General features: G+C 42.4%; 1 protein-coding gene across 9 annotated transcripts in view; it reads right to left on the reverse strand.

Annotated features, from left to right (window-relative positions):
* Positions 1-17,278, reverse strand: part of Large1 (LARGE xylosyl- and glucuronyltransferase 1) — a 439,219-nt gene that overhangs the window by 199,664 nt on the left and 222,277 nt on the right. For 8 of the 9 annotated variants that reach the window (XM_048438254.3, XM_048438256.3, XM_087900593.1 and 5 more), the window contains one exon: positions 9,857-10,158. The exons of the other annotated variant lie outside the window; for it this stretch is intronic. In XM_048438254.3, coding sequence (XP_048294211.3) covers positions 9,857-10,158 — 302 coding nt within the window. The remainder of the gene's footprint in view (positions 1-9,856; positions 10,159-17,278) is intronic. 9 annotated transcript variants of the gene reach the window in all.

Below are 17,278 nucleotides of genomic sequence, written 5' to 3' on the forward strand. Positions count from 1 at the left end.
TGAAATTAAAAATTAAAACCAACCCTAACAATGGGCCACCTGACTACCTATGCTGTCACATCACAACTCCTCACTTCCCACTCTCCTGGGAAGCCCCTTCTAGATGTTCCTCTTCTACCCTGATCACACCACTAGATGCTTTGAGCAATGACTTCTGGCCAACAGGAATTCTTCACCACATTTAGTATACCGTGGGAACCACATGACATCAGGCAGAAACCATAAACTGTTCATCAACCTCAATCTACTACCCCCATAACTTCTCTGATCCCAATTACCTTCACTCACTCTGACCACTCCCATCACTCCAGTGTTAGGAGAACTTCACTTCATCAGAACATCACTATCTATTGTTATGTGGTTGCCACATCTACAAGATTTTTTTTAACTTTCTTTTTATTCATTTTTTGTGTCTTTCACATCAAGCATCTAGATTCCAATCATTTCCCCATCCCTTTATATCAACCCTCTGCCCTTGCTACCTCCCCATCAAAATAAAATTAAAGAGGAAAAAGAAAACAAAACAAAATCTTTTCACAGAAGCTGTAGTGTGACACAGTGAGTCTGGTGGTAAACCTTTTTACTCATATCTTGTTCACTGTAAAGAGTCATTGTGAAGGACCAGGAAGAATAGAGCCCAAAAAATTTGCAAAAAGAGTAGAGCCAAAAATCTAGGTTAGCCGGTTCAGTGATTCCCAGATTATAACCTTGAGAACAATCTTGAGAAACAGGGAGTTACCCCCTTGTGATTTTCACTAGTATTTTTGGAATTTCCCAATGATGCTCTCCCTACCCCTTTGGGTTATGGTTTCTTCCCTTAAATACCCCTTCTCCCAGCTACTCGGGGTCGAACTCCTCTACCCCTGTATGGGATATGAGTCTCGGCCCCAGAGTGCTGGTTCCTGTCAATAAATCTTGTGTGATTGCAGCAAGGACATCTCATGAGTTCCTGAGACTTGAGTGAGAGTCTCTCTACTCCGGGGGGGTCTTTCAATTGGTCTGGCTATAGGCCTTTGGTTTCTGCTATGCTGTGGATGCTGGGCCCTCACCGGGATTCTTCTTGGATATCATGTTATGGCCCTGTGTCATAAAGATCCTACAGCTTTGAGCCTGTAGGAGCAGCCCCTTTCACATGCTCCACCAGATCACAGATGGTGTGGATCTTGGAGTGGGTCAACTCATAACCCCGGTTCTGGGCCTGGGTAGTTGCAATCCACCATCTGTCCCTTGTTTTCACTAACAGGGTGAGGTCTCCCACATTGCCCTAATTAGTTCACCACTTGCAGCTTGAGCAAGTGGCGGGGTTAATCCTCCTGCTTTCATGCACCATCAGAGTCCACTCTACTGTATTGCCCTGATAAGGTGAAGGGCCTGCTCTCTTGTGTCCAGTAGCAGATGAGAGGCAGGGGCAGCTTTCCAGGTCTTTTGAACTCAGGGCCAGCTCTCCTACTCATCTCAGCTGTGAGGAGGAGGGGGGAGGGCATATCTCTCCTGCCCAGGCCACCATGTGGTAGATGAGGGGTGAAGTCAGATCTCTAATGCTCACATTCTGAGGGTGGCAAACCTGCATCTTCCATCAACATGGTCAGCTCCACTACATTGACCAGATGAGATACAGGGCCTTCTTCCCTGAATGTTGCAGCTGATAAAGGGGAGGGTCAACTCCTTAGCCAGCTGGAGGCAGTAGAGGCAGAAGGAGGAATCTATAGGACTCTGAGAGCCACTATAGCAGATTCCTCTGCTATAGATGTCCTACTTTCCAAACACACTAAAATAAGCTACCCAGCCCCGCCACATCTGGCCTCCATTGTTGCTCATCTAAACTGCCCTCCCGTTCTGTCCCCAGCCTCTTTCTCAACATGATTTCTACCAAAGACACAAGTCACTAATCCCAGGTATCTGTTGCAAGTCTCATGCCCTGCTCTTGTACCTGAGTGCCAAGAAAGATGAAGGGAAAGACAAGACATTAGTAGCAAGTACAATGAGAGGTGGCATCAATCCAAAAATGACTACAACCCAGGTTTTATGTATCATATCATATGAGCTTCAGTACACTTAAAACTCACAGCTGCATGAATCAAGTATAGTATTTCATTTTTCTATCACAGATAGGAAACAAGGGCCTGGAGAATATTATGGTTTGAATGTGAACTGACTCCTCCCTATACTGCGCCAAGTTCCTTTGCTTGAATAGTTGATTCCAAGATGGTGGCACTGTTAAAGGCTCTGTATGTTATTCTTCTGCTGTCACTTTAAGAACTAACCATGCCCACCCCAGCCACTTCTGACCTCGTAGCTATCTTGGTCTCTCTCTTTTCTGTCCGTCTCTTACTGTGTGCACATGTGTTTCTTTTCTCTCTCTATGTTTGTCTATGTCTCCACTTCTTTAAGTAATAAATGTTTAGCTTTATGTATAGCCTTATGTTTATTTACTCTGCCGTCCACCACATCCAGCCTCCTGACTCTGCCGCTCGCCCGGAGACCCTGACTCCCCCGGCTGCATGGCACTGCCACCCTGGAGATCTTGCAGGGACCCACAGCCACTAGCAGCTGCTCCGCGAGCTGCCCGGGACATCCCATCATGGTATTCTTTTTAAAAGAACAATACTGTAAGCTTCAGAAAGTGGAGTTCAAATCGAGGAAATAAAGAGTACAAGAATAAGAATATAGAAATGTAGGTTCTAGAAATAGGAATATAGAAATATAAAAATATAAAGTTGTGAGCCCAATCACATTTTGGGAAAAATAAATAAAGCTGGTAGTAACTGTTAACCTTTAACAAACACTTTCTGCCTTTAGAACAGACATTCTGGAAGCCACTGTGTATAGAGGTAAAACTTTTGTCCGCTGCCTCCCAGCTTCCCTGCTATGCAGGCATTAAAGACAAAGATTAGCTTCTAACTATTGCCTCTATGGGACCGTCTGATTGCCTTCCCTTAATTTTTAGCTGTCCCCCATTTGACTCTTCTCTCTGTCTTGCATTCTTTCAGGGACAATGAAAAGTGGCTGTGTCAGCCACAGACTTTGACAAACATCATAAGTTGACATCTTATAACCAAAAGTTGTAAAACTTAAAATGTAATGTGACCTCAAGGTTGTAAAAGCTCTTTGAACCTGGTGTTGATTTTACTATAATCAACACCCCAAACCAACACCCATTGCCACAGCTACAGGAGTTCAATTTCTGGCTGTACTCACAGCAATAGCTGATAAGCTTTGTGTGCCCATGGAGATTGTTTTTCTTTCTTTCTTTCTTTCTTTCTTTCTTTCTTTCTTTCTTTCTTTCTTTCTTTCTTTCTTTCTTTCTGATTTTCTGAAATAAAGTTTGTTTCTGGTTTAATAGACTTGGTGGACTGTCCCTTCATCATTTGCACGAACCTCCAGGACCCAACAGAGGTAAGCAGAAGGGTGGAAGGTTGACAGTTATAGGCCCACTCTGTTTCTGTCCTGGGTTCTGTTTCCTAGATGCCTATAAGGTGTGGGGAAATGTCTCAAATTCCCATTAGCCCAGTTATGAGCCTTTCTCACAAATATGTGTCCCCTGACATGATAGACTATATCCTCAAGAGATCTGAAATAAAATAAAGCTTTCTTCTCTCAAATGGCTTTTATAAACGTAAGTAATATATAAGTTAACATTTAAATTGTATAACAGAGCTTCCAAAAATATATACAGTGTGTCTCAGCAATATCTCTTAATGAATTAAAATACAGTCTCTTAAAAATACAGAATTTTTAAGCATTCCGTAAGAAGGTCATGCTCTCTACATGGAGCACTTGACCCAATTCCAAGATCCAGGAGTTATAAAATATAATTATTTAGGATAGGAATGTTACTGATATCCTGTAGGTAGAGCGAGGGATGCAGACAAACATTGCAAAGTACACACACACACACACAAATCTTTACCTTGACTAAGAATTAAGGATTTTTCTTACTCCATGGTAAACTATACTTTTGTTAAGGGGCTAAGAAACAGCTCAGGGGTTAAAGCATTTGCTAGGCATTAGAAAGATCTCAGAATCTTTGTGAATTCCCAGCAAGGGAGGCCATTTCCTGGAATACTAGCTCTTGAGCAGTGGAGACATGGAATTCCCCCAAGCAAGCTCCTGGATGGCTAGTCTGGCTGAATCCTCAAGCTCTGGGTTCAGTGAGAGAGTCTGGAAGACACTGACACCCATTCTCTGTCTTTATATACATTCATTCACACACATTGTTAAGAGACAGCTGACTCCAGTTTTCTTTTTAGTTTTACAATGTTAGACTTTGAGCATTTCCTGAGCAAAATGTCAACATTTTTTGACTGGTTTTTCCTTAATAATCTTGTGAATTACACATTGTAACTTGTTTCTGTTTTTCTATAAATTGATTAATTTATAAAATGCATAAAATTATAATAAATAAATACTTATTAATTATTATTAATTAATAATTAAATAAATAATTTGTAAAATTAATTTATAAAATGTATAAAATGCTTGTGGTATATTAACTGTCTCACCATAACCCCATAACATGTACCTGTCCCACAGTCATAAAAATAACTGTTTGGTTGGAAGAGTCATCCCAGTCCCTTGGCATCCATATATACAAGGAGTCTGGAATATTTGGTGGCAAAGTTCCAAGCTCCTACCCTCCCCCCAGAGTGCTGCAGTCAAGAATCCACCTCCAAGAAAGCCTGCCAAACAGTGAACCCTCCCCAGGGAGGGTCAAGATCACTCCCATAGACTATTTGAACTCCCCCCCACCCGCCCCCGAGGATGAACACACGGTTTCCCTGCTTTGCCTTTTCCCTCTCCATGTTTTCTGGAGGGCCACCCAGGAGCTCCGGCATCCATTAAACCTGGGCTTTTTCTAATTTGGTTTGATTTGGATTACTGCATTGGCAGAGTGGTTTGTTGGGCTGGAAGAAACAATAACTATAAAATTCCACTTTCAATCACTTGCTTACTTTGAGGTTCCTTTATTTGGTTGATTTCTGTTGCATTCCACTAGAAGAGACTGAAAATATGGCCCAGCCATTAACAAATTTTCAATGCAAATCTGTTTTAGCTCCTGGTTTTTGAAGGCACAACATGAGTACAAGCATATATACCACATACACACTGACCGATATGTCAACTTAATACAAGCTAGAATCCTTGGAACAGGGCACCTCAATTAAGAAAATGTTCCCATCAGATTCATCTGCAAGCAAACCTTGACTTGTTTCCTTGATTAATGATTGATGTCAGTGTGCTGCTATCCCTAGGCCTGTGGTCTTAGACAGTATAATAATAAAACAAGTTGAGTAAGCCATGGGTTAGTAACCCAGTAAGCACAATTCCTCCATAGCATCTTCTTTTCTGCCTCCAGGTTCCCTGCCCTGCTTGGGTTCCAACCTTGGCTGCTTCCCTGATGGACTGTGAAGTAAAACTGAAGGATAAAATAAACCCTTTCCTCCCCAAGTTGATTTCAGTCATGGTGTTTTATCAAAGCAACAGAAAGGCACAAATACACACACACACACACTCACACACACACACAGAGAGAGAGAGAGAGAGAGAGAGAGAGAGAGAGAGAGTTTTTTTCATTAAAAAAAAGATACTTCTGTTAGAAAATTTCATCCAGAAGAAAGGTGTGTGTGAGTCTGTGTGTGTGTGTGTGTGTGTGTGTGTGTGTGTGTGTGTGTGTGTAGGAATTGGGGTGGGGTGAAAGTAGACGTGTTTAGGTTCTTCCACATCTTTCAGCTATCCCGGCTCAGTAATTTATGCATTTCTTAATTTTTGCACCTGTAAAAGGAAGGCATCATCACTTACCTCTTTGTAATATCTTGTCTGAAAGATTCAGAATGAAAGATAGCAGGGGGTATGTGATAGCCACCATTTTACTTGTGTAAAGAAAACACTTGCATATGAGGACATGCATCCCAGAAGGGGAAGAGGAGGCAGAAAACACTAGAATTGGGCTCTTCTGAATCACAAATATTTGAACATGTGGCTTTGAAATAACAAACTTTGTCTTGCCTTCAAGGTTCAGAGACTTTTGTAAATGGACCCATTAAATATAAGCAAAGCACACACAGTATCAAATATTTTGCATAATTTTCCAATCTCTTCAGTTTTAGCCAATACACCTCCTACTATGAATAAATTTATCATCTGGAGCCAGAGCAGCAGGGAGCAGCTACATAAGGAGAAGATCAGCATCATAATATATGCTCTTGGAAGGGTTCTGCATGCTCCACATTTTTTTAGCCCCAGAAAGAACAAAGGGCTCAGGGGCTGCAGTAGAATAGAGAGAGGAAGAACCAGAATTAATAACATCATAACTAAGTTTTCATAGTAAGAAGTAACAGTTTTGCACGTTTCTCAATATGGTGGATTAAACACCCCCTCAATGACTAAGAGAAACCAATTTCAAAGACTGGGCCAGAAGGACTGGGTTCTGTGGCCACAGGTCCTCACCCTAAACCTGTGTTTGTGTGGCTACTGGTGTTTTAAGACATTTTTTGTCACTAAGTCTGACAGGAGGGTAAGATGGTGTTCCTCTTTGCCCCACTGCACTCATCAACTACCTAGCATCAACTTGTTGTGTGCCCTTAAGACCTGACCTTAATAGAGTAAATGAACCTGGTTTCTTTGCCTTCCACTTCAGGTTAAGTGTGCAAAATAAGAAGCACCAATAGGATTTCAGGACCAGTATCCCTGCTTTGGCTCAGGGTGTGATTGCTTCCTTCATGTGTTGGCACTGCAGCACCCATTCGATGGGCTTGTAACCACCTCTGCACAATTTTCTTATTCTATCTTATGCTTTGGTTCTCCTTAAGTTCTTGCCACTCTTTAGTACACTATGTAGTATACCTGTCAACACCTAACCTCACAGGGACCGTTCCTGAGCACTGCATTAGTATAGCGACTAAGGAGTATGACATACTTTTCGGTCCATATAAGTATTTGCTAATCTTTAAGGGTAGGACATTAATGGAAAAAAAGTAAAAAATGTTGATATCATTTATAAGCATTAAGATGGTACTTTCTAAGGAAACCTTGTACCTCCATCTTTCATACAAAATACATTGCTTAGTACATCTTCAATCTCTGCAACATGGATCTACAGGTAATGTAATGTCAAAGCTGTGAATGGGGATTCATTCCTAACAACTAAACAGTGAATGGGTGACCTTTGGTATAGAATCTGTGAGATGGACTCAGAACTACAAAGCTGTTTCCTTTCCTGATATGCCAGAACTGTGATGAGCTCACCGAATATAAAAGGAAAAAAAGTTAGACCAGGGTAGCCAGGGGGCTCTGATAGCAGCAGTCACAGTGTCTACATTCCAGGACAGCCCACACCTAGAGGAGAAGTATGCAGGGAGATGTCTAGAGGGAGAAGACTGCAATGGTCAGACAAAAGCTCTATGTCACCTGTGACATACATCACTGTCTGTCAATTCTAGAGTTTCTGAAGTTGCTTACAATGCACTTCCTGTTTATTTAGGTAACAGTATCGTGTAGGAGATCCTGCTGTATTTGTGTTGCTTTCATTGGTTAAATAAAGAAACTGCCTTGGCCTTTTGATAGGGCAGAACTTAGACGGGGAGGACAGAAATGAATTTTGGGAGGAAGAAGGCAGTGTGGCAGATGCCATGAAGCTCCTGCTTGAGATTGATGCTGGTTAGAATTTTTCCTGGTAAGCCACGACCTCATAGTGTTACAAAGATTGGTAGAAATGGGTTAGATCAGAATGTGAGAGTTGGCCAAAAAGAGGCTAGATATACTGGGCCAGACAGTAGTTTAATTAATACAATTTCTGTGTAGTTATTTCGGGTATAAGCTAGTTGGGTGGTGGGACACAGCCCGCTCCCTTCTACAACAATAGTATATCCCTCTGGAGTCTTTGATGGAGTTGAAGAATAGATAGTTATAGTTTTCCTTAGTTATAATAAAAATAAAGTATATATAAATATTGTAACTATAATTCTTGCTTGATAACTGTTTCTCACAATCACTTGGACAGATTTTTTAAAATACCCACATTCATTGATTTACTACCACAAACTCCTCACACACTGGATAAGGTGTCTGGATAGGCATTTTAGTATATAGTAATCTTTATGCCCAGTCAAGTTTGTGAATAATACACAAGACAGCGAGAATGTTCATTAGTAACAACATTAACATAGCTTCAAAGTGTTAGTTCATTTCCCTTATATTTCTGACTCCCTTGCAGTTTATAGCTCAGGAAGCCTTGAGGCTAAGTTCTGTCAAAAAGATCTAAAAAGAATTGAGGTATCTCAATGAAGAACTGTCTGGATTGTACTGGCCTATATGAATTCCTAAGAGGTTTTCTTAATAGAGATGGAAAGACCCATCCTGAATGCAGGAGACACCATTTCATGTACTGGGTGAAAAGGAGAAAGAACACAAGAACCATAAATTCTCTCTGCTTTTGACTGTGAATACATCTAACTATATCAAGTTCCTGCCACTTTGTTTTCTCCAGTTATAGACTGTGATCTGTGAGCCAAAGAAATACTCTCTCTTACAGTTGCTTTTGTCGGGGTAATTTTTTTTTTAAAACACAGCAACAGAAACAAAACAGAATAGACAACTTCTAGATACCTCCTACTAGGGCATGTTCCAATTAGACTTATTAGACTAGACAACCTAGATCCTCTCCTTTCCATTTCTTGTTTAAGTTCTCCTCTCTTGATATTAGATTTCTATACAAGTTCATCTTCATCTTCACCACTTAATAAGCCCTCCTGTCATGTGACATACAGATGGTACTACCAATATCATTAATAAATATATTCATGGAGCAGATGCTATAGCTTAAACTTAAAAAGAAGAGCTATGACTTCAGTGTGGATAAAGCTGAATATTATTTATTCTAAGAAACAGCATAAGAAAACCCAGCCAGTATCATCTGTACTTAGCTAAAAAGAATACTAATTACTTTAACTGAAAGCACACTAAGTGTCTTTGGCATTAGCCATTGCTTTAATGACCTCCAAAATTCCATAAAAATCAGCCTTAGATGTTCACTGCTGAGGCACCCATGAGTTCCAAGAAGTTAAGCAAAGTGCTCAAGTATTCAAAGCAGAAACTACCACAGCTGAGTCCTTATTCACCCTTGCTGTTAACAAGCACCTGCCTAACTCACCTACACAGAAAGAACCAGAAGAAGCAGGAAATGAGTGTGTGTATGTGTGTGTGTGTGTGCGCACATGTGTGCGGGTGGGCATGGCCACATGCATGTTCTTGGTGCATATACACACATGTTAAAAAGGACGTTGAGTCTGAAAGCCACATTACGGAAAGATGGATAAGAATTGAAAGATTCCTTAGGTTCACTAAGAATGAAAGTACATTCCAGGAAGAAAATAGTACTGAGATATGAAACCTCAAAGAGTGGCTTTTGATAGGCAACAACACTCTAGGTCTGAATTGCAGAGACTGTTCATACACAGAAAAGAGAACGGGGGCCAAAGCAACTAACTACATAATGCAACTATAACTCTGGGTGAGCCATTCTACACTGTAAAGAACTGAGTTCACAGGATGAAAACGGGGTATGAAAACCTGAGCATTTCCTAATGAGACACAAAGAAACCAGAGACAGGTTGCATCCATTATGCTTCTGTGGAGTAGACCTTCTTATCCCTGTTTACCAAATGGAGAAACTGAGACACAATGAGATTAAAAGTCTTTGTGGCCATTCAGCAAAGTTTTATGATCAATCTAGTTTTGCACTGAATTAAGAAATCCACCTCTTTGCAGGGCCCTGATAATGTGTCCAGGACGCATTTGCAGGGAAAAGCAGTAACAGGGGCTCTGAGTAGCCACTTCTCCCAATGCCTGTACACCTCACCTCACACTTCTCCACAGCTGGCTGCTGTCCACACTCAGAGCTGTTGCCTGCCACGATGGCAGCCCGCAGGTTCTCACTGTCCCCGGTTCCCTCTTCCATGGAGTAGGTCTTGGAGTGATTCCCACGGCGTTGAGCAGGGCCCTGACCCTGGACCAGGCTGAGCTGCCTGCGCAGAGAACGGTTTTCCTCCTCCACCTCTCGGACACGAACCTCCAGGCTCTCCCGCTCCCGCTGGCTGGAGGCAGTGTACCTGGGACTGTGGGCTTGGGACTCCAGGGGAGACAGAGACACCGGCTTCCCATCTAGTGGAGGAGAGACCAAGGAAGCATCAGCTTAGCAAACTTACCTCCATGAACCCCAGGCTCTTGACACAATCCCACTGCTTAGCAGGAAAGCAGACGGACTGTGAATGATAATTCAGAACATACATATTAAAATGGGAAAAATTGAGAACAGGATGGTTTGTTACGGTAATAAAAATAGGACTGTTTAGAAAAAGACACTCTCAATACTGTTCCTAGTTGAACACAATGCCTTCTTCTCCATATGACATGTTTGAAAATGGACATTCTTAACAAGAAGTCACATCACATGTATGAATAAGGAGGAATGGAAAGTTTGAGATGTGAAAGCTTGAGAATGTAGAAGAGCTCAAAAGGAAAAAAGAGGAATAAAGTGAAGTTCTTAAGTGAACGCCTAAAGTCATCTTCGAAACCCTGTTTCGAAAGCATCACCTCCCAATGAAAGCCTCCTCTGCCTGTATAATGCTACTTATAAACATATGATCTCAAGGCTGACCAACTGGGTTTCTTTTTTAATTTTTATAATCTGAAAAAAAAAACCACTTTGCAAAGGCAATTAGCATATCTCCATATATATATATCAGTACCCAATGCATGCTGACTAATAAAAATTCCAGAGACACAAGGCTGCCACTCCTTTTTCTTTGATCCAGCCTGAGTGCAGCTGTCTCAGAGGCTTCCAATCTGTAACTCTCATGACTGGAGAATGACCATCTCCCTGCCTGGCTAAAATGAACTTCTGTTTGTCCACAACCCAAGTTGTCTTGCTTGCAGCCCAGTCCAGGCTGAGATTGCGAACTGTACCACCAAGGTATGAATCACACACACTATGTGTTTCACTTGTGCTACCCATGCTGCATGGACATTTGTCTCTGCCAAGGACATTTGATGTCCTTACAGATAACTGCTATTTTATTTAACCCAAAGTCACTTTAGGGTTAGCTGTATATGCTCCTGATCCTATCAGTGCAATAAGTAAGACTTACAGAATTCCACTGCCATAAATTACAAATCAAAGGTTGAGGCAGAATCTGTAGAGGACTTTTATAAAATCACAGATGGATCAGGAGGGCACTGTAACTGGGCTAGTTAATTACAAGCCCCCTCCACAGCTTTTAAAATCAGCTTCCATGTTTGCTTCCACCAAGAGAATTAAACAGGACAGGACAGGACTATGCTCAGTAGAGAGGATGCTTGCCTGACAAGTGTGAGGCCTTAGCCTCCTTTGATGCACCTGACCTGTATCCCGAGCACTGAGGAGGATCAAAAGTTCACGATCATCCTCAGATACACAGAGTTTGAGCTCCCATCTTTAAAGTGTGTGTGGGGGGGGGGGGGAGATAGGTAGAAAAACAGCTTAGTAAATGTGGACCTTGGAGAAGGGTAGATAAAGATGAACATCTCATTGTTAAGAAAAGGCAAACTCCCAAGGTATGCAGAGAATAACAACAGGGGTTTCTTGCACACTCTATCCTACACACACAGTGCCTTAATTATCAGAGGACAAGGTAGTTGTAACATGAAGGGCAGTTTGTTGGGGTTTCTGTCCCACCCAGTACCCCACAGACAGCAAGTCCCAAAGAATATCACACAGAGTCTACATTAGGTTATAAACTGATTGGCCCGTTAGTACAGTCTTCTTATTAACTAACGCTTACATCTCACGGTAACCCATAATTCTTGTCTGTGTTAGCCATGTGGCTCAGTACCTTCTCCAGTGGGGCAGGTTACACCTTGCTTCACTGTAGTCTGGGCACGAATGGAGGAATGGGCTTCCTCCTTCCTAGCCTTCTCCTGTTCTCATTGCTCTGCCTCTACTTCCTGTCTGGTTGCCCCGCCTGTACTTCCTGCCTGGCCAGTGAGCATTTTATTAAAATACATGATTGATTGACAGACTACAGATAATTCTCCCGCACCACTTCCCTTCTGTAAAGCAAAGGACACTGTCAGTAAAACAAAAAGGCTGCCTTCTGACTGGGAGAAGATCTTCACCAACCCCTCATCAGACAAAGGTCTGATCTCCAAAATATACAAAGAACTCAAGAAACTAGACACTAAAACTCTAATTAACCCAATTAAAAAATGGGGGTACTGAACTGAACAGAGAATTCACAACAGATGAACTTCGAATGGCAATCAGGGAAATGCAAATCCAAACAACTTTGAGATACCATCTTACAGCTGTCAGAATAGCTAAAGTCAAAAACACCAATGATAGCCTATGCTGGAGAGGATGTGGAGTGAGGGGAACACTCATCCATTGTTGGTGGGAATGCAAACTTGTGCAGCCACTGTGGAAATCAGTGTGGCGGTTTCTCAGGAAACTGGGAGTCAACCTCCCTCAGGACCCAGCAATTCCCCTCTTGGGAATATACCCAAGAGATGCCCAATCATACTACAAAAGTATTTGTTCAACTATGTTCATAGCTGCACTATTTGAAATAGCCAGAACATGGAAACAACCTAGGTGCCCCTCAATAGAAGAATGGTTAAAAAAGGTGTGGAACATATATACATTAGAGTTTTACTCGGCGGTAAAAAACAATGACATCTTGAATTTTGCATGCAAATGGATGGAAATAGAAAACGCTTTACTGAGTGAGGTAACCCAGACCAAAAAAGAGGAATATGGTATGTACTCACTCATAAGTGGTTTCTAGCTATAGTTAAAGGTCTTTGAGTCTAGAATTTGTGATCCTAGAGAAGTTAAATAAGAAGGTGAACCTGAAGAAAATCATATAGTTATCCTCCTGGATAGTGGAACTAGGCAAGATTGCCAGGCAAACTCGGGTGCATGGGGGGTGGGGGAGTGGTAGTAAGGGAAGATGGTCAGGGAGAGGGGAGAGGGGGAGGATTGGGGATGGCTTGGGGGAATGGGAGGGGGGGAGGGAGGAAGGATGGTTGTGGGAGCAGGGAGGTTTATATCTCAGCTAAGGGAGCCATTTTAGGGTTTGCAAGAGACTTGATTCTGGAGGGGTTCCCAGTAAAAATTAAATAAAAAAATAAAAAACTTAGAAAAAAATTAAAAAAAATAATAAAAAAAAAGAAAACGCTTTACTGAGTCAGGTAAGCCAGACTCAAAAAGAGGAATATGGTATGTATTCACTCATAAGTGGATTCTAGCCAGGATTCTAGAGTCCCAGGTAACCTCGGGTGCTTGGGGGAGTGGGAGGGTTGTTGGAAGGGGAGAGGGTTAGAGAGAAGGGAGCAGGGGAGGAATGGGGAATGCTCAGGGGGACTGGGGGGGTGGAGGGAGGAAGGATAGATATGGGATCAGGGAAGAATATATCTCAACTAAGGGAGTCAGTTTAGGGTTTACTAGAGACTTGATTATAAATGGGATCCCAGGTCCAAGGAGAGATCCCCAGATTGTTCTCTTGACAGAGGAGAGGGTGCCTGAACTGCCCTTGGCCCATAACCATACTGATGAATATTTTGTTTATCACCATAGATCCTTCATCTGGCGATGGATGGAGATGGAGATGGAGACCCACATTGGAACACTGGACTTAACTCCCTAGGTCCAGACGAGAAGCAGAAGGAAAGCGAACGTGAGCAAAGAAGGCAAGATCAGAGGGAACCTTCATCCGACGAGGGATGGCGATACAGATGGAGACCCACATTGCAGCACCAGACTCAGTCCTCAAAGGTTCAAATGAGAAGCAGAAGGAGGAAGAACATGAAAAAGAAAATCAGGACCACGAGGGGTGCGATCCCCCACTGATACAAGGGGACTGTTCTAATGAGAGTTCACCAAGGCCAGTTGTCTGGGACTGAGAGAGCACGTAATCCAGCCAGATTCTCTGAATGAGGCCAGATTCTCTGAATGTGGCTGGCCCGGAGTCTTTCTGAAAAGCCATTGACAATGACACTGGGACTTGTTTCCTCTGCATGTACTGGATTTTGGGGATCCAGTCTGTTTGGATGCTCACCTTCCTTGACCTGGAGATAGTGGGGAGGAGCTTGAACTACCCACAGGGCTGGAGACCCTGACTGCTATTGGGGATGGAGAGGGAGGAGGGGAGGGAGTGGGGGGAGTGGGAGGGTGTTGAGAGGAGGGGCAGAAATGGAGACTTTTGTATTTTAATAAACTTTGAGGGAAAAAAAAACAAAGGAAAATATCCATAGTCCATTTGTTGGGAATGTGGGCATAGTATTCCAGGCTTCTTCCTGCTGGTTGGGGCACTGATAATCATATGGGGACCTGAAGAGAATTTAGAGCTATATTCAAGTCCTGGCTGGAGTATCCTGTGAGTCTTGATCATCTCAGGCAGCAGTCTTGAATCTGTTCTGGATGTAGAACTCGGACATCTGAGCCATCTGTTCCTACCATAGATTTCTCAGGTGGTCTTCCTTAATCAAACTGGATTTTTCTTAACTCAGAATGAATTCACAGCCTTTCATTTTCTGTGGGGAAAAAAAGCAAAATCTCTTCCCCAATGTAGCACATCTCCTTGCTTCCTTTGAGAGGTCAGCATATCTTTGAAATAAACTGGTTGTTGATTAGAGAGTGGCTGTCCAATGTGGTAACTAACTCCACGTAAAACCTAAGAGGAATTTAAAAGGAATTTTAGACACAAATATAGAGTTTAACAGAGCTTTTTGCTGTTTGCTAGGACATGCTATAGAGAGATTTCCTGCTTCAGCAATAGCTGCAGAAAAAAAGCCGCGACATTTTTAAATGTGGCTTCCTGAGCTGTGCCTCCAGTGCAAACTCTGGCTTTAAAGCATTTCAATGGCTTTTATGAGACTGGATGTTTGTGTGCCTGCTCGGATTCGGGAAGAAAGTACTCTGAAACAATACCAATGGCTCAGGGCTCCCTGCCTGGGCAGACTGTGGAATGGGGCTTATGCAAGTGGGAGAGCATGGCGGATTCCTGCCGCCATACAGAGAGATGTTTCCAGGCTGTGCGGTGCTCTGCATGTCAGATTTGGCTGTAACTTGGATGGAAAGAGTTTCTGTGCTGCACGCTCAGTCTCAGAGTTAAACTGCTAAGTGCAGCTCCTACCTGGTGGCCCCAGAGCTAGCAGAAAATGGTATATCCAACATTTTGAAATTGGAGAGAGGCGGAGCCAACATCCAGAGCAGCCACAACCAAGCTACTCAGTATTTTAAAAGTTCTTCAAGACAGTAAAGAATTATAGATTCACAATAGGACAGATTCAGACATAAAAGACCTCTAAATGGGTCACAGTGTTGGATGAGTGTATGTAGGCTTGGGAGAGAGAAGAAAAAGAATATAGAGAATAAAGTTAATGCCTTAAAAAAAGGGTAAAGTCTTTAAAAAGACAGAATACAAATAATTCTCCCACACCAGGTAGTCACTGTGCCTATATAGACAAGGAGACTGACACTATTAAACTTCACAACAGGAAGGAAATGAACTCTCCTTGATGCCACACCTGGCTATGACACCACATAAGGGGCTGAGTTAAAGGTCTCTGGAAATAAGAGGGCTATTTCTTTCATGAAAGAATTAGGAACACAGGAAGCTCTGAGGACCCAAGGTCCTGAGGAACTCTGGAAACTTAGCAACAGGACCTAGCAGTTTACTTTAATCTTCTAATCCCTTTTGTGAAATAAAAACATAAATGGTGGCATAGCAACAAGGTTGGAGGCTTGAGGTCTAAACAACAACAAAATGGCTGTGCCTCTTCCTAAGAGGCACCTGCCAGATAGGGATTCCTATAATCCCCATCTCAAAGAGGGTAATACAGAGTTGCAGATAGAATTTAACCTGTTAATAACAGCAGACGTTCTGAGCATAGGACTGCAATGTATAAGCAGGTGGCCACAAGCTTTGACTTCCTCTGACATAATTTTCACACAGGACATTTCCCATCATTTTGCACCCGGCCTTTACTATGCCAAGGTTCACACACAAGAAAACGTAGAAGGAAGGTCCAGTAACAGGTTCCTTTCCTATCCTCTTGCTTCTTTGCTCACAGCTCACAAGCCTGTTTATGAAAATTACAAGCTTTAATGACGAGGCTATAGAAAATCACATTGATGATGAATCTGTTTCGAACCTGTTCTGGGCCATATTTGGTTGTAATTAAACTTAGTTCTTAAACATTTGCAGAAGTTTTCTTGCTTTTCAGGTCTCTACAAATTTGTCACCTATAAGTACATAGAAAAGAGATCTCCAAGAGTTTGAGACCAGTCTGGTCTACATAGCAAGTTATAGAGTGGCCAAAGATAGATACTAAGAAACAAACAAAAAAGAAGAAAAAAGAAAGGGAAGGAACGAAGGAAGGAGGAGGAAAAGATAAAGGAGTGAAATGCAGACTCCCTCTAAGCTCTGGCTTCCTGTGCAGAGAAATTCTGCAGTAACCTGGCTGTGTAATCCTGTCACTGAGCAGCTAGATGTAAGGGCTAGGAGGCACCATTGCTTTTCCTTGTTGACAGTCTTCTCCCTTGTATTTGGACTATTTTATTTGTTCCTGATGTGCTGGTTACTAGCTTTGTTCAGTGAGCTTCACCAAACCTTTAGTGGGAGGTACTAAGAGTAAAGAGTAAGTTGAAGTCTTGTTGACATAGCCTTTTCTTGCAGTATGTCTTATGGGTCAGATTCTATAATTAACCCTCCCAGGATTAGATTCCACGGTCTAAGTAAACAACTGCGACCACTCCATGTTTTCTTAAGCTATCAGTTGTAAAGACCCAGCAATTACCCCTGTCATCCCACAATTACAAAGTCTTGTCCCTAACACCTTTGGCTGGTATAGTGCTGCCACACATGCAACTCCTTCTCTACCTAAAGAAGTCAGTGGACACCATGCTCAACAGGATGTTCTAATGAGTAAAGAAAAACTCCTTCTCTAGGGCACATGAGCCTCATCCAAACAGTAAAAGAGTGTGGGGACTGGTTAGAGCAGCAAAGTCAACTATTTCTCTGAGGAACAGAAGTCCTTCTTGCCTGACCACTTTTGTACCTGGACTTCAGATTTTTCCTGCTTAAACACTCAACAGAAGGAACTAAAATACTTGTACTGTCAGGTCTCTAGGCTGCTGGCATGTGGGTTAGACTGATCACTACCTCTACTTGACCATAGGCCTCCAGACTGCAATGGCTGCTATGTGCTGGCTCACCTTGAGCTTCCAGTTTGCTGCCTTACC

The sequence above is a fragment of the Myodes glareolus genome, chromosome 22 (genome assembly GCF_982192425.1).
Source record: "Myodes glareolus chromosome 22, mMyoGla1.1, whole genome shotgun sequence".
In the NCBI taxonomy this organism is placed as follows: domain Eukaryota; kingdom Metazoa; phylum Chordata; class Mammalia; order Rodentia; family Cricetidae; genus Myodes; species Myodes glareolus.